Source organism: Chiloscyllium punctatum, chromosome 12 (genome assembly GCF_047496795.1).
Source record: "Chiloscyllium punctatum isolate Juve2018m chromosome 12, sChiPun1.3, whole genome shotgun sequence".
In the NCBI taxonomy this organism is placed as follows: Eukaryota; Metazoa; Chordata; class Chondrichthyes; order Orectolobiformes; family Hemiscylliidae; genus Chiloscyllium; species Chiloscyllium punctatum.
In genome coordinates this window covers 6,847,847-6,862,736 of record NC_092750.1, presented here as the reverse complement: position 1 = coordinate 6,862,736, position 14,890 = coordinate 6,847,847, and the positions used below count along the sequence as shown (strand labels likewise).

Genomic DNA, 14,890 nt, shown 5'->3' with positions numbered 1-14,890 from the left:
ACTGTAGACCGTTTGCAAGGATCTGAACATGGCCATAAACCAGGGAGCAGGAAGAAAATAGACAGGTTCTGTGTCCCCTAGATAAACAGGTGCAGCAAGCTTACTTTTCCGTATTGGAAATGTGGTACTTTCAGGGTGTAGGATTTGAATTTTCCACTAGGTAGCAATATTGCATTGTGAACTTCAAAGCAGATTTTAGAGTCTCCCAAGTGAGCTTTCAAATTGAGAACTAGAATATATTGCCTGTTTACAGCACTTGACCTGACTTGAGACCCAATTCCCATTTATTAAAACAGTATCAGTCACTCTAAGGAACCAATTAACATCAGCAAATCCTTCTTATTAATTTGCAGCTACAAAAAGAATTAGATCAATGCAAGTACAAATTAAAATTGTATCCTAAGAATGCCCAACTTCAGATATACAGGATACCAGTTTGAAAGTTTGCAGTGGTATGCCTCATAAAGAAGTGGGAAAAGAAGAAACCCATTCACTCCCTCCAGGTTTATTCCTGCCTTTACTCAGATGGTTGGTGAAATCCTTTTACCCACCTTTGCTCCATATCCTTCTGTGACTTTATCTAGGAAAAATGTTATCACTCTTCATTCACCCCAGCATCCACATTGTGGGGCACCACTGTGGCTCAGTGGTTAGCACTGCTGCCTCACAGCACCAGGGTCCTGGGTTCAATTCCAGCCTCAGGTGACTGTGTGGAGTTTGCACATTCTCCTCGTGTCTGCATGGGTTTCCTCTGGGTGCTCTGATTTCCTCTCACAATCCAAAACTATGCAGGTTGGGTGAATTGGCCGTGCTAAATTGCCCATAATGTTCAGAGCTGTGTAGGTGAGGAGAAATGTAAAGTAAATAGGGTAGGGGGAACAGGTCTGGGTGGGATACTCTTCGGAGGGTCGGTGTGAACTGGTCAAATGGTCTGTTTCTACATTGTAGGGATTCTGTAGAATTCTATAAATATTCTATTCTATAGATTGGGGAAAGAGAGCATTCTACTAATGTGTGTGTGTATGTGTGTGTGTGTGTGAGAGAGAGAGAGAGAGAGGAGGGAAAGGGAAGAAGAGAGCTTGCCTACTGATTGGACGCATGTAGGGCAGTACTAGAAACACAGAAGGTACACCTGCTTAACTGGGGCAGGTGAGTACTTGAGGCTGGATGCAGAGGAAGTAAAACCAGTCATTTTTGGGGGAAGCATATTACTACTTCCATTCCCAGCATAGAGGATGATGCTCTAAAAATGCTTGAAGCTCAACGCTGTCAAGGAGATTTGTTACTTGGCACCACTTCTGACGTTCTCTTCCTTGACCACTGATGCACAGTGGCAGCAGTGTATACTGTCTACAAAATGAACTGCAGCAAGTCACCAAGACCCCTCTGAGAGCATCTTCCAAATCTGTGACCTCTGCCACCTGGAAGAACTAATGCAGTGATGCTTGGTTTCTCTCCAAGTCTTATGTGATCCTGACTTGGACTTAAACTCCACTATCACATGGTCAAAGTACTGGAATTCCTTCCCTAACCACACTGTACCATGTATCCACACCACACGACTGGAACTGTTCACAAAGGCAGCTCACGACTATTCTTTCGAGTCATTTAGGTTGAGCAGTAAATGTTGTCCAGACTAGTGATGTCCATATTTCATAACTGAATAAAATAAACACTTTGCAGATGCTACATAATTGGAGGGAGGCTGCTGAAGGGACTTCATTGAGAATACCAATCACCTTATGCATTTTAATTATGTCAGTAAATCTAGGATGCTCTTGAGAGTGATGGCCCAGTCAAGGTCACCCAGGTCATTGACCTAGCTTTGAAAACAGCTGTCATGCCAAAATTCACAAAAGTGTATCTTTCTAAACAAAAAAGGATTTTTCAGGCGATGGGCTAATCTGCCAAAGTCAAGTAGATTTTGTCTCAGACGTTACAAGTGAAGGACATTTAGTCAACTTGTCTTTTTTTTTGGAAGGCTGCAACTTTCATGGTCATTCTCTCTAGCTAGTCCACAAATTAATCAAGTTGACTAAATTCAGTTTCATAATGCTTGACAAGTGGAAATGACCTTGTAATTGACCTTCTAATTTAGTTTTATATTCTACACTACCACACCCATTCCACAGTGATGTAAGGTCCATTCCGTACCTGCTTTTGTTATGTCTCACTGGGATAGTGCACTGAAAGCCAAGACCCCACCCATTTTCCCAGAGTCATCACAAAAGTTAAAGATTTTATAAAGTAAGCAAAGTTCCTCAATTTCCCCAACTTTCACACACTCTGGTTCATGGAAAGCACAGACCAGGTTTCTGTATTGAACAGGCATTACTATTTATTGCATGTAGTTAGACACTAACTACAGGTAAACAGGTATAAACTGTCAGCATGTAACAGTCCAGGTAGTTCTCCTACAACATGATTTGGCCGAGACACGATTGGTGACTTGCAGATTTTTTAATTACAACGCAATCTCCCGTTCGCTGTTCCACGATTCCATCCCCGGTACTTAGCTGAACAGCAAAATGCAGCCTCACGGTCCTCTGTCTGCAAAATCAGTGTGTGCAGCTAAAACAGGAATGCAATCAGCTCTGCAAGCCTTGAAACTTAGCTTGAAACTGGGAATTGTAGTCTACATTTAGAAGGAATTTTATTTTGAACTGGGGAAGAATCTTGAGGAGGACTAGACTTCCACACTAGCATTGTGTGGTCAGTTATTCCTGCGCCTTCTGGTGAAGTGGTTCGTGAAAGGTACAGTGCTATTGTCAATGATTTTAGTGTTAAATGTACTGTTACATTTCATTAAAATATGATTTAAAGGTTTATTTAGACTGTGCTATCAGTTGTTAGGCTATTATTTTTGTGTTGATTTTTACTGATATTTTTAGCAGCTCACCTCTAGCCCTGTTTTTTCCATAAGCCCCATTATTTATATTGTGCAGTTTTCTATAACATGGTGTTGTACAGGAACACTCCTGCTCCTTGAGTGCTGCCTGGCCTGCTGCGCTTTTCCAGCACCACACTTTTCAACTCTGGTCTCCAGCATCCAGCATCTGCAGTCTTCACTTTCTCCTAGTTGTACAGGAACGCAACTACCACATCATAGGAGAACTACCTGTACTAATTAAAACTCTAGTCCCCTCATAAGATCATCCTTGCACACACCGGGAAAATTAGGCTGTTGGTGGAGGGAAAACTGGAAAGCCAGTTCAGTGGTCTTTATTCCCAGGCTCTGTTGCTGAGATGATCCGTGTTCTTTTGGCTGGTTTGCTTTTTATTTATTTATTTGTTCATTTATTTATTTAATCACTTTGGCAATCTGGGTGCTAGCCAGCATTTATTGCCTGCCCCTAGTTGCCCTTGAGAAGGTGTTGGTGAGCTGCCGCTTGAACCACTGCAGTCCACCTTTTTGTGGGTTGACCCACAATGCTATTATGGCGGAATTCCACCTCTGACTTACCGATTAAAATTATAGCTAGACCTTGGAGTGCATGTTCATAGCTCCTTGAAAGTAGTGTTGCCGGTAGATAGAATAGTGAAGAATGCATTTGGTATGCTTTCCTTTATTGGTCAGAGTATTGCATACAGGAGTTGGGAGGTCATGTTGTGGCTGTACAGGACATTGGTTAGGCCACTGTTGGAATATTACATGCAGTTCTGGTCTCCTTCCTATTGGAAGGATGTTGTGATACTTGAAAGGGTTCAGAAAAGATTTAAAAGGATGTTGCCAAGGTTGGAGGATTTGAGCTATAGGGAGAGGTTGAATAGGCTGGGGCTGTTTTCCCTGGAGCGTTGGAGGCTGAGGGGTGACTTGACAGGTTTATAAAATAATGAGAGGCAAGGATAGGGTAAATAGCCAAAGTCTTTTGCCCGGGATGGGGGAGTCCAGAACTTGAGGGCATAGGTTTAAGGTGAGAGGGAAAGATATAAGAGACCTAAGGGGCAACCTTTTCACACAGAGGGTGGTACGTGTAAGGAATGACCTGCCAGAGGATGTGGTGGAGGCTGGTACAATTGCAATATTTAAAAGGCATTTGGATGGGTATATGAATAGGAAGGGTTTGGAGGGATATGAGGCAGGTGCTGGCAAATGGGACTAGATTGGGTTGGGATATCTGGTCGGCATGGTCGAGTTGGACAGAAGGCTCTGTTTTGTGTTGTATATCTCGATGACTGTATGAAGTGTTGAAGAAAGAGAAACTGGTTTTCTTCAGATTTATAATGGGTTTGACTGCACAGAGCAGAAAGTTCAATCCTGAGCTGGGGAACACTTGAACTTTTCTGTTTTTAACTTGTTCCCAGCTCCAAGCTGTTCCGTTACCAGAAAACCAAGCACACCATCATTGACAGGCAAAAGGTCACTGTCATTGATAACTGGTCACTCGTCCAAAGAGCAGTCAACTTCTTATGGCCAATCAGAGCTGCATCTAAACAGCCCCTCAGCTCTAAATCATTTGCAACTCCCCCTTTGATTACTGTTTGTTCAGTTGTTTAAAAGATGCTTGCCATAGGTTTCAGCTTAATTGCTTTTCAAAACTGCAGTTCCCTTTTAATGTAAGGACCTTCCTTGGATTGTGAAAGATAGAGGGCAGTGTGGAGTACCCTCTCTTATGGCATGTGCTGCTCAAATGATTACAAACAGTCCCAGACTAGTTCCCAGCGCACAATAGTTCTCTAAACGAGGTACCTCTTGCTGTCAAAGAACACCACTTGGGCATTAATGTCATCTGTGGCTCCATACGACAGTAGATAGCTGAAGCCTTCAAAAAGGGAAGAAAGGATAAACAAACTGCAAAACGTATTGTGTTACAGAACCTTGACTGGAGTAAAAACAGCGTTTTCTTTTACTTTCTCTTGCTTACAGTTATCGCCAGAAAATGTCTATGAGGTGCTGTGCGTAGCTGACATGTATCTTCTGCCAGGCTTGAAGAGGTTGTGTGGAAAGACCCTTGTAACAATGCTGACTGAGGACAGTGTAGTCAACATTTGGAAGACTGCAAAGCTCTTCAGGCTTTCCCGACTTGAAGACCAGTGCACGGAGTATATGGCTAAAATCATAGAAAAGGTGATTTTTATTTTGGACTGGTAATGTCACATGTGATACCTAACTTTACATAATCCCAGGAGATGCAGGCAAGTATCTCTGACCTGCTGATCCAAACTAATCAGAGTAACTCACACCATGGGGCCCACTGGAAACAAAATAAAAACTGAAAGAACTGTGGATGCTGTAAATCAGAAAATTAGAAATTGCTGGAAAAGCTCAGCAGGTCTAGCAGCATTTGTGAAGAGAAGTCAAAGTTAAAGTTTCAGGTCCATTGAGTCACCAGAAACCCGAAACGTTAACTCAGGTTTCTCTTCACAGATGTTGCCAAATGTGCTGAGCTTTTTCAGCAATTTCTGTTTTGGCCGCTGAAAACAAACATGGGAAATGAAAGGATTGAGAAATTGATGTTGTGAGAATGAATAGTGTTTGACAACTCTAAAATATATGTTTAAACAAATAGTTATAAACAAAGCTTCACTTAAATACCATTTTTTAAATTAGTTGCTTTATAAGATTGAAGTATAAGGTGCTGGTCAGACCCCAACTATACTGAATACCCAGCACAGTGGATAGTTCTGATCGCAAACCTTATTTTCCTTTTAAGAGTTAAACCTTCCAGCTAGTTCTGATCGTTGGGGTGGTGAGGGTTTCATTATCTGCACTGATTAAGGAAATTGTGCTTATTTTCTCTTGCAGGAAATCCTTTCGCAGGGGCTTTAGGTGGAGATTGTTAGAGCAATTAAACTTCCTCCATGTGAATTATTCATTGTGGTGAAGGATTGGAGCTGTCAAGGACATAGGCAGGAGTGAGAAAGTGGGAGTCAGCTGGAACTTCTTCACCCAAAGGCAGTCGATTTGTGGAAGAGTTACCAAGGAAAGGGCATTTGAAGTGTGAACGGGTTGAAGAGATGATTGAGAGGACAGGAATTGAAAGATGCGTGCATTGATAGTATAAGACTTCAGTGTTTAGGCATGCTAAAAGAACGTTTTGGAACTTCTTGATTATCTTTGGTGTTGATCTTCTACTTGAACCATTGCAATCATGAAAGCACAGGAATGCATTGGGTTGCCAATTTCAGGGTACTGATCCAATGGCATTTGCAGGACCTATATCGAAGTCAGGATAGTGAGAGACTTGGAAATAATTTTTGATTAATTTACTTGTTGATCATTTGTTGTAATGTAATCTGTCTTTTTGCTGTATGTTGTTTTGTTGCTTAACCTGGGAAAACTTTGTGAACGTTTCAGTCATATTAAGTTTTTTCAGATGTTTATGATGTAGCAGCAGTCTGATTTGTGATAGAAAGGAATAGAGAAATGCTGTGTTAATTAGTTAGGCAGTCTTGTTTCATCTATTAAGGAAGGTCAAAAGATGCATCCAAATGAAGATGATCATTTGGCCTCATTTGTCTCAATTTCAACCCCATCACCTTTCCTGGTCTCAACTGTCTGTCTTACTCTGCTTGTTATTGCCATATTTGAGTGTTGTAAATTTGTCTTCAGTCCTGAACCTAAGACCTATTTCTGATATTTTCAAATATATTATGTACATAATTTCTCTACCCTACCATGCTTCTGCGATCTGAGTGGCCAGGGTTGGTTTTCTGACTATGAATACCAGCTAAATCGATATGGAGCTGCAAACCTTGGGTTGGCTTGGTGCTGCACCCAAGTACCTTTTCCATCCTTGGAGAGGCTGGGAATGCAGGTCTGCAGCCCTAAGATCCTCGGCCACATATTGAGTCGTCTCAAGCTTGATAATAAAAGTTAATACGTTCTGCATTAGTATTCAGTGAAAGAACAGTATTAATTGAGGCATTGGAGGAGCTTACGTTCCTTCTCAGCAAATATGCCTGGATGAAGGGGAAAAAAAACCTTTTTCACTCAAAAACAACCACAGACTTACCACAATCCATGCATGATTACATAAATTGTGGCTCAAAACATAAGAACTCAACAGGGGTATTGATTCAGTTCCATTGTAAAATTGCCAACTGACCCATAATGAGCTACTTGTCTTGTCATCTGTTCCATTTATACATTTCTGGCCCTGTCATTTATACTTACAACTTCATTGCTATAAGGACCCCAAACCAAACTCTTGCCTGGTCCATCAAAAAGCAGATGATACTACTATTTATACAGCAAAAGGCCAGATCTTCTTCCAGTCTCTAACCTTGTTTGAGCTTTGTAAACTTTGCAGTTACCTCTTCATATTCTATATTCACTGATCAACCTAAATATTCCATTCATTATGCTTGTCACTACAAGGCTTGTGTCTCTTGGGAAGCTGAGGCTAGTTACAGTGACTGGCTTATTGTATATTCAGTCTTCATTATGATCTGGCATGGCATCAGGTAGTTAATTGGATGGGTATATTGCACTTGCTTGGCACTAACATTACATTTATAAAGTATTATTCCAAGTATTGAGTTTGCTTGCTAAAAACGCTATTGCAATAGTTGGAAGTTATTTAACGACAGAATATGCTGTACAAATGGAGTATCCTTTTAAAGTGAAAATTATGCTTATTTGTGGGCTGTTTAGATCCGGAATAGAAATGTCTTTCACCACAAATTGTGTTGTTACTTACCTAACACCTTATAACCTTTCAATCCGATTAACTGTCAAATAGACTTAGTGCGAACTTCCAGCTGTGCCTTAGTTACACAGAACTGGAACTATTAACTATTTGGGTTCAAAATGTAACTTAATACTTACAAAGACCTGCATTTTATACTGTTGATTTCATTTCTCAGGCTGAACAGGCTGAAAATTTTTAACGCAAAGTACTCAGGTGCGGGAGATCTAAAATAAAAACAAAGTGCTAGAGAAAGTCAACAGATCTGATGGTATCTGTGGAGAGAGAAACAGAGTGAACATTTGGAGTCAGAGAATTTGAACTAGAATTTATTTCTCTCTCCACAGATACTGCCAGATACCCGAATTTCTCCAGTGTTTTCTGCTCAAATAAGTTAAGATTGACAAGATTTTTTTATTAGGACGTGGATTCACCAGAACTCTGCTGTTCTTTGAATAATGGTATGGTGATTTTCTATATCCACGTGAGTGAGAGAGAATATGCTCAGTTTAATGTGTCACCAGGATTCACCACCTCTGGTGGTGTACCACTAAATCAATGCCAGACTAGAAATATCAGCCTGGATGTACTCAAGACTCTTCAGTGGGCCATGAATTTGGGGATGAGAGTACTGCCTTCCTGAGTTCAAAGCTTAACAGCGATGGTGAGAGGGCAAACATTTACAAATGTGCAAAATTTGCAAATGCATGTGTCAACTTAAATCTTTATCTGCTTTCAAGAGATATTCATTCATCATTCTATCGTTCACACCTCATCTGAACCCATCTTTTATTGCTTGTCCCACACGACCATATCTGCACCCCATCCAGCCACCAGTGGTTTTGCCATTCGTATGCCTGCCCTTTTTTTTTGAACCCCCCTCCCATTTTGCTAATAAAAGCTATTGCATCTCAAATGTTAATGCTTGTTCCCCTCTCCATAGATGCTGTCAGACCTGATGAGTATTTCCAGCCCTGCTTTTACTTGGGAAGATTTGCATCTGTTTTAATCACCTTTTTGTTTTCCTGGTCCTGTTGTAGCTTGTGGAGTCGGAAGAGTTTGCTGAAGTGGTAAAAGAGGATGCTGCAGCCGTCGAGGCCCGACAGGAGACTGACTCCATTCCCCTGGTTGATGATATACGTTTCCATGTCACCAGCAATGTGCAGACTTATAGTGCCATCGAGGAAGCTAACCAGAAACTGCAAGCTTTGGAAGAACTTTTGGCTAGATTGGAACTCGAATGTTAAGAGAATAATCACTTTTCCATTGTGACTAGTTACATAGATCATGTTGGAGAGCAGCACTGAGAAGAATGAGCTTTGCCCAGGCAGTATGGTTACTTTCTTGTGAACTTGACTGCATCTTAATATGATAAGAAAGAAGGACATTTAGTCAAGAGACAGTGTCCCATTTTGTTTGCCTGCACTGAATGGAGGTTTAAAGCAATAAGGTGGAGCTCATGTAAGTGCTCTCCATCCCTCTGACATAGTGCTTATTCCTTAGCAGTTCTTATTCTTCCCATCCCTGATGCATGGATCATTCAGGCTAATTCTGGCTTCTTAGCAGGTACCTTAACTGGCCACAGACTTATCAGAAAGCACAAAGAAACCCTGTTAAAATGTCACCAAATTTTGGAATCTAAATTCCTGATAGTATGAAACAAGAATCTTAACTATTGTTTGAATTGAGAAAGCTGCATACTCACAGCATATCTGTTGAAGAATTAGGCTGAATATCTTGAGTGTCACCGGAAATGTGTTATTTTGGGTTTCCTTCAGTCAATTTCTAACCTGCTGAATGTATGCAAACATTTTCTGATTTTTTTTTTCCAGACATTGTTTCCAGCCCTCTGCTATTTTTTAAAAGCTTCCAAGGAGATATGTGTTTCAGAATAAGTACCAAACTGGCCCAATGCATTGACCAACCAAGGCAGGAGGGTCACGGGACTATTGGCCAGTGGGCAGACTCTGGAAGAGCTGTGTCTTAATACTGGGACACTACACGGCTAATCTTTTTGTGCTTTCATGGATTCCGTGGGACTCTTGTTTTAGAGTCAGAATTACTATATATTAAAAATACCTGAAGAAGTAGCAAACTTTATAATCTGGAGGTAGGCTTTTGCAACTTAACTAATAGAAGCTAAATGGCTGGGTTGGGGAAGGTATATTGTCCCAGTGTTTTCTCTTAGAACCATGCTCCGTCCACTCTGAGTTGATTTTGTGCTTAGACTGATAAACAATGTTTTTGTCATGCACTTTGCCACCGATTTTCTGCTGACGTTTGCATAGGGCCAAGAGTAAGCAATTTGAGCCTATTCTGCCAGTTTGCAGTCAGTGCAGCTCCATCCTTTTACTTCCTACTGTTCCTTGTAATACTCTTGCTTTCTAAGTAAGTTTCTGCCTCCCTTTTGAATGTAAGAAAAATACTGTAGGTGCTGGAAATCTGAAACAAGCACAGAGAAACTCAGCCAGTCTGGCAGCATCTGTGAAGAGAGAAACAAAAGTCATTCTGAACGCAAAATGTTAAATCTGTTTCTCTCACCGCAGATGCTGTCAGACCTGCTGAGTTTCTTCAGCATCCTGTGTTTGTTTCTGTAAAAATGCATCTGGGCTTTCCATTGTTTTGGCTGTGGATCCCACTTATTCACCACACCTTTGTGTGAGAGCCTTTTCTGGACCAGTTCCAGTAAAATCATAGTTGGGAACATCAGAATGGAAAGTAACTTCAGGTCTGTCCAGTCCCCGGCCTATCCTGATGAGGCTGACTCAAAGGCACCAGTGGCCTTCCTGCTTTGCTTCCCTTCGTATACAAATCTGTTTTTGTCGTCTCTATCCCGATTTAAAACCTCCAACTCAGTGGTTAAACCTCTGACTGTACTGCAGGACCAAGAAAAGCTACAATTGATTCCCTCCCTGGGGAAGCCAGCAAGACAGTAAGCTGCAGGGCATGCAGTTTTGGTCTGTTTAGATACCATTCTGAGTGGGCTTTCAAAATATGAGACTGTGTCTTTTTTCTTTTAAAAAGAAAATTGGTGTTTAGAGACTTATTGCAGTGCAGTTTAATTTTAGTCTATCTTTCACAAAATGTGAATTCATACTTAAAGCCAGAAATTAATTGCTGTAAGATTGTTGTTTGTTATCACAGAACAGCTAGAGAATAGCACTATTTTATCTAATTTAATGTCTCTATGCATATATAATATATATTTTATATATACATTATGTGCATATAAAACTATTTTGGCCCATCTGGCAGCAGATGCACTTGGAGCTCCTGAAAATATCAGAATGACTCCTTCAGTGTATCGATAACCGACTACATATCAAGGCATTTGTTGCACTTTTATTTAATTATTCAGTACTTCCTTCAGGTTCACTTCAGTGCAGATTTGTTACATATGTGGTATAATTCAAGCAATGAAATTCAAGGATAAGCCAGGATAGCTTCACATTTAAAATGTAGTGTGATCTGCTTTCCATGCAAATGAATGTTATAAACCCAGTTATTTATAAATTCAATATGTTGTTACCAGCATGAACTGTGAAGTATGTGTTCCTGGATGAAAAAACTGTTTTCCTCTTTGGGAGCCATTTGCTGATCATTTAACACAGTTTGAAAGGACTGAGTGATACAATGGGATAGAGGCCTGTTGACTGTAAAAGGCTTGTGTAAAAACGGTTTGGGATGGCACTGGGGTGACATAGTTAGCTCAGTGGTTATCACTGCCGCCTCACATGCCGGGGACCCGGGTTTGATTCCAGCCTCTGGCAACTGTCTATGTGGAGTTTGTACATTCTCCCCGTGTCTGTGTGGGTTTCCTCCAGGTGCTCTGGTTAGGTGGATTGGCCATGGGAAATGCTGTAGAGTTTCCAGGGATGTGCAGGCTAGATGGATTAGCCATGGAAAATGCAAGGTCCCAGGGATGGGGTGGGCCTGAGTGGGATGCTCTTCAGAGGGTCAGTATGGAGCCCATGAGCTGAATGGCCTGCTTCCCCGCTGTGGGGATTCTATGTCCACATTGGGGATTCAAATTCATGCAGTGGGCATTTAAGGACTAAATTGATTATGTCTGTTTGATCCCCTAAATGTCACAATTTGTATGATGGCTGAAATTTCCTTTGCAAACAATGGACTGACTGGTGGTCCGGGTGAGGGGGTAAAGATTCTGTGATCTTTAGACATATTTAGTAAATGGAATCAATACACTAAGGAAGTCACACTTACAAACATGCTCCTGTGTTGTGGCAGCTATGACACTTGTGTGATGTTTTTAATTCATCACCTTAAATTGAACCCACCTGCCACCAACCGTATGTTTATGCCAGTGTTCTACAGCTCCAAAAACTCATCAGATGCAACCCAGAGCCAGAATCTATAATGATCCTGCTGGGTGGTTTAACACATGGCATGAAATTATACTCACCTTGTGTGTTGGTGGGGGGGGTCTTCCTGATATCAGTCCTGAATTGCCTTTCATATTTAACCTGTTCCTCCATCTTCCTTCTTACTGTTATGGTATGTTTTGAAGTCTGTGGCTTTTCTGAGAAGGTGATGGTGGGCTGTCCTTATCCTTGGTGGGCAACCCAGAGTCCAGCACGTTGTGGAGATGCAGTCGCATATATCGGCCATTCGTGGTAGTGATAAAAAGGTTTCTTTCTGTCAAGGTATTTGTTTATATAACCCTGCATTACCATTGTGGTTATTTTTGACGATACCTCCTTTTTAAAGTCTATAAGACATAGGGGCAGTAGTAGGCCATTTGGCCCATTGAGCCTCCTCCACCATTCAATGAGATCATCGAGTTTTAAGAGTATTGGCTAATTTGATAACTAAATCGCTACAGTGGTGGGATTAGATCTCATGTTCTGCATTATCGATCAAGTAAATATTATCAGTGTACTTCCCTACAATTAAATGTTTTAAGCTCAGTCAATGGCTGTACCATCGCTGAATCGCCCACTGTCAATATTCTGGGAATTACCATTGACTGGAGACTGAACTGGGTCACACGTGTAAATACTGTGGCTACAGGAATACATCAGGGGTTAGAAATTCCGCAGCAAGTAACTCACCTCCTGCCTTCTCAAAGCCTTACCCCTATCTATAGGCGACATGATGCAATACTCTCCACTTGCCTGGATAAGTGCATCTCCAACAATAATCAAGGTTGAAAACGTCCAAGACAAAGCAGTCCATTTGGTTAGCACCCCATCTCACAATATTTGCTCCCTTCGCGGCTGACATTTAGTAGCAGCAGTGTGTGTCCATCTATGCGATGCAGTGCCACAGCTCACTAAGGCCTTACAAACCTGTGACCCCCTATCCATGAATGAACAAGGATAGCACACACAAGGAACCACCATCAGCTGTGCGTTCCTCTCCAAGTCAGACACCATGCTGACTTGGAACTGTATCTGCATTCCTTCACTGTTGCTGGAAATCCCTCCTGAACAGCACTCTGGGTGTCCCTGCACCGTACAGACTGCAGTGGTTCAAGAAGGCAGCTCACCATCAATTGCTTACCTTGAACAATTAGGGATGGGCAACAAATGCTGGAAAAGCAAACGATTCCCATATCCTGTGAATGAATGTAAAACGTATTTATATTTCTCTACTGTTGCTGGCATGCCGTTTATTTCCGAAACGGCTTTATCGATTGGAGTCTTTGATACTGCTTTAATGGAATGTGAAGCATTGTGTGTTCCCTTGCAAGTTCTTGCAGATATTTGTCCCTCTATAGACTGGAATCATCAAAATGCCTGGTTTGCCTTGAGAAATATTGGCTCAAGTTCAGACAGCAGCAGTGAGCATGAGAGCAAAGGCTAGGGCTGGGTAAGCGAAATCAAAAATAATAAGCACCGCAGGAATTGGCCAATTGGCCTTTTTCTGTTCCTAGCACAGCTCTTCTGTGATTCCACAAGCCCATGGCTGATCACCTACCTCAATACCATTTTCCTGCACTGTCCTCTTATCCCTTGATATCTTAAAACCATCAAAAAAACAATGAACCATGGATGCTCGAAATCAGAAACAAAAAACTGAAATTGCTGTAAAAACTCAGCAGGTCTGGCAGCATCTGTGGAGTGAAAGCAAAGTTAGTGTTGCTGATTCGATGACCTTTCTTCAGAGTGAAGTTCTGAGGAAGGGTCACTGGACCTGAAACATTAACTCAGTTTCTGTCTCTGCCGATGCTGCCAGACGTGTTTTTCCAGCAGTTTCTGATTCTGTTTGTGGCTCTTGATATGGTTAATGTTCAGACATCCATAAATCTCTATCATATTGGATGGCTGAATCCTAACAGCCCTCTTGAGAATTCCAAAGATTCACCACCCTCTAAGTGAAGAAATCCCTCCTCATCCGTCTTAAATGGCCGACCTGTATTTTGTGATGATGTTCCTTAGTTCTCTCCCTTGTGTTGGTCCTCAATAGAAAACTTGGAATGTTTTAAAATCACTGAAATCCTCACTATTGACCATTTCTGGTAGGCGAACAAGGACATTTGTCAGCCTTGTGACAGTAAATAAAATTTGGCTGATTTAAAATGTTTCAACATTTCTACATTCCCCAGAACTGGGAAAAGGTAAAATTCCCACCTTGCAAAGACTGTGACAGTGGTGCCACCAACCAGTTTCTTTTGGTTCCCACCAGATTTTTTTTGAAACCATGTAATTGTATCAGAAAAGTACTAGCTAATGAGTGCACCATCAGTTTTTAATAAATTTCATACCCTTTCAGAGCTTTTGACTTGTGTCGCAATATAATCTCTAATTCCAGGCATTTAAAAAAAACCTTCCTTAACCCTATTGTCTCTCCACTTCTCTCTCTCTCTCTCTCTCTCTCTCTCTCTCCCTCAAAGCTCCTTCAATATCCCACTTTTTACCAAACTTCTGGTGAATTCTATTTACCCGTTTTGCTGCTGTTTCTTGTTTTGTTTCACTCCTCGATGTGTTGGGGTTTGAGATGTTTTTCTTTGTTAAAGTTGTGAAGTGAATACAGAGTTCTGCATTACTCACATATTGTCAGTTTTGCTGCAGAAAAGCCTGTGGGATACTGGTATTCATTGCTGACCTAAAGATGTTTGGGATGTTTGCTTCAGACCCAAACATACCAGGACTTATTCCCACCTTGCAGAGGGTTTGCAAGTGTTAGCAAGGACGACAATAAAGATACTACAGTTGGTTGCAGCATCTTTAGAATAGGAGGGTGAAACATATATCATTTCTGATCGATATTCAGTGTTTCCTGTTGTAAGTTATAGC

General features: G+C 41.3%; 1 protein-coding gene across 1 annotated transcript in view; it reads left to right on the top strand.

Moving 5' to 3' along the window:
- Positions 1–14,368, top strand: part of abtb1 (ankyrin repeat and BTB (POZ) domain containing 1) — a 65,024-nt gene extending 50,656 nt beyond the window's left edge. The window contains exons 11-12 of the mRNA XM_072581802.1: positions 4,868–5,068; positions 8,672–14,368. Of these exons, the coding sequence (XP_072437903.1) occupies positions 4,868–5,068; positions 8,672–8,878 (408 nt within the window). The 3' untranslated portion in view covers positions 8,879–14,368. The remainder of the gene's footprint in view (positions 1–4,867; positions 5,069–8,671) is intronic.
- The last annotated feature ends 522 nt before the right edge of the window (positions 14,369–14,890 follow it).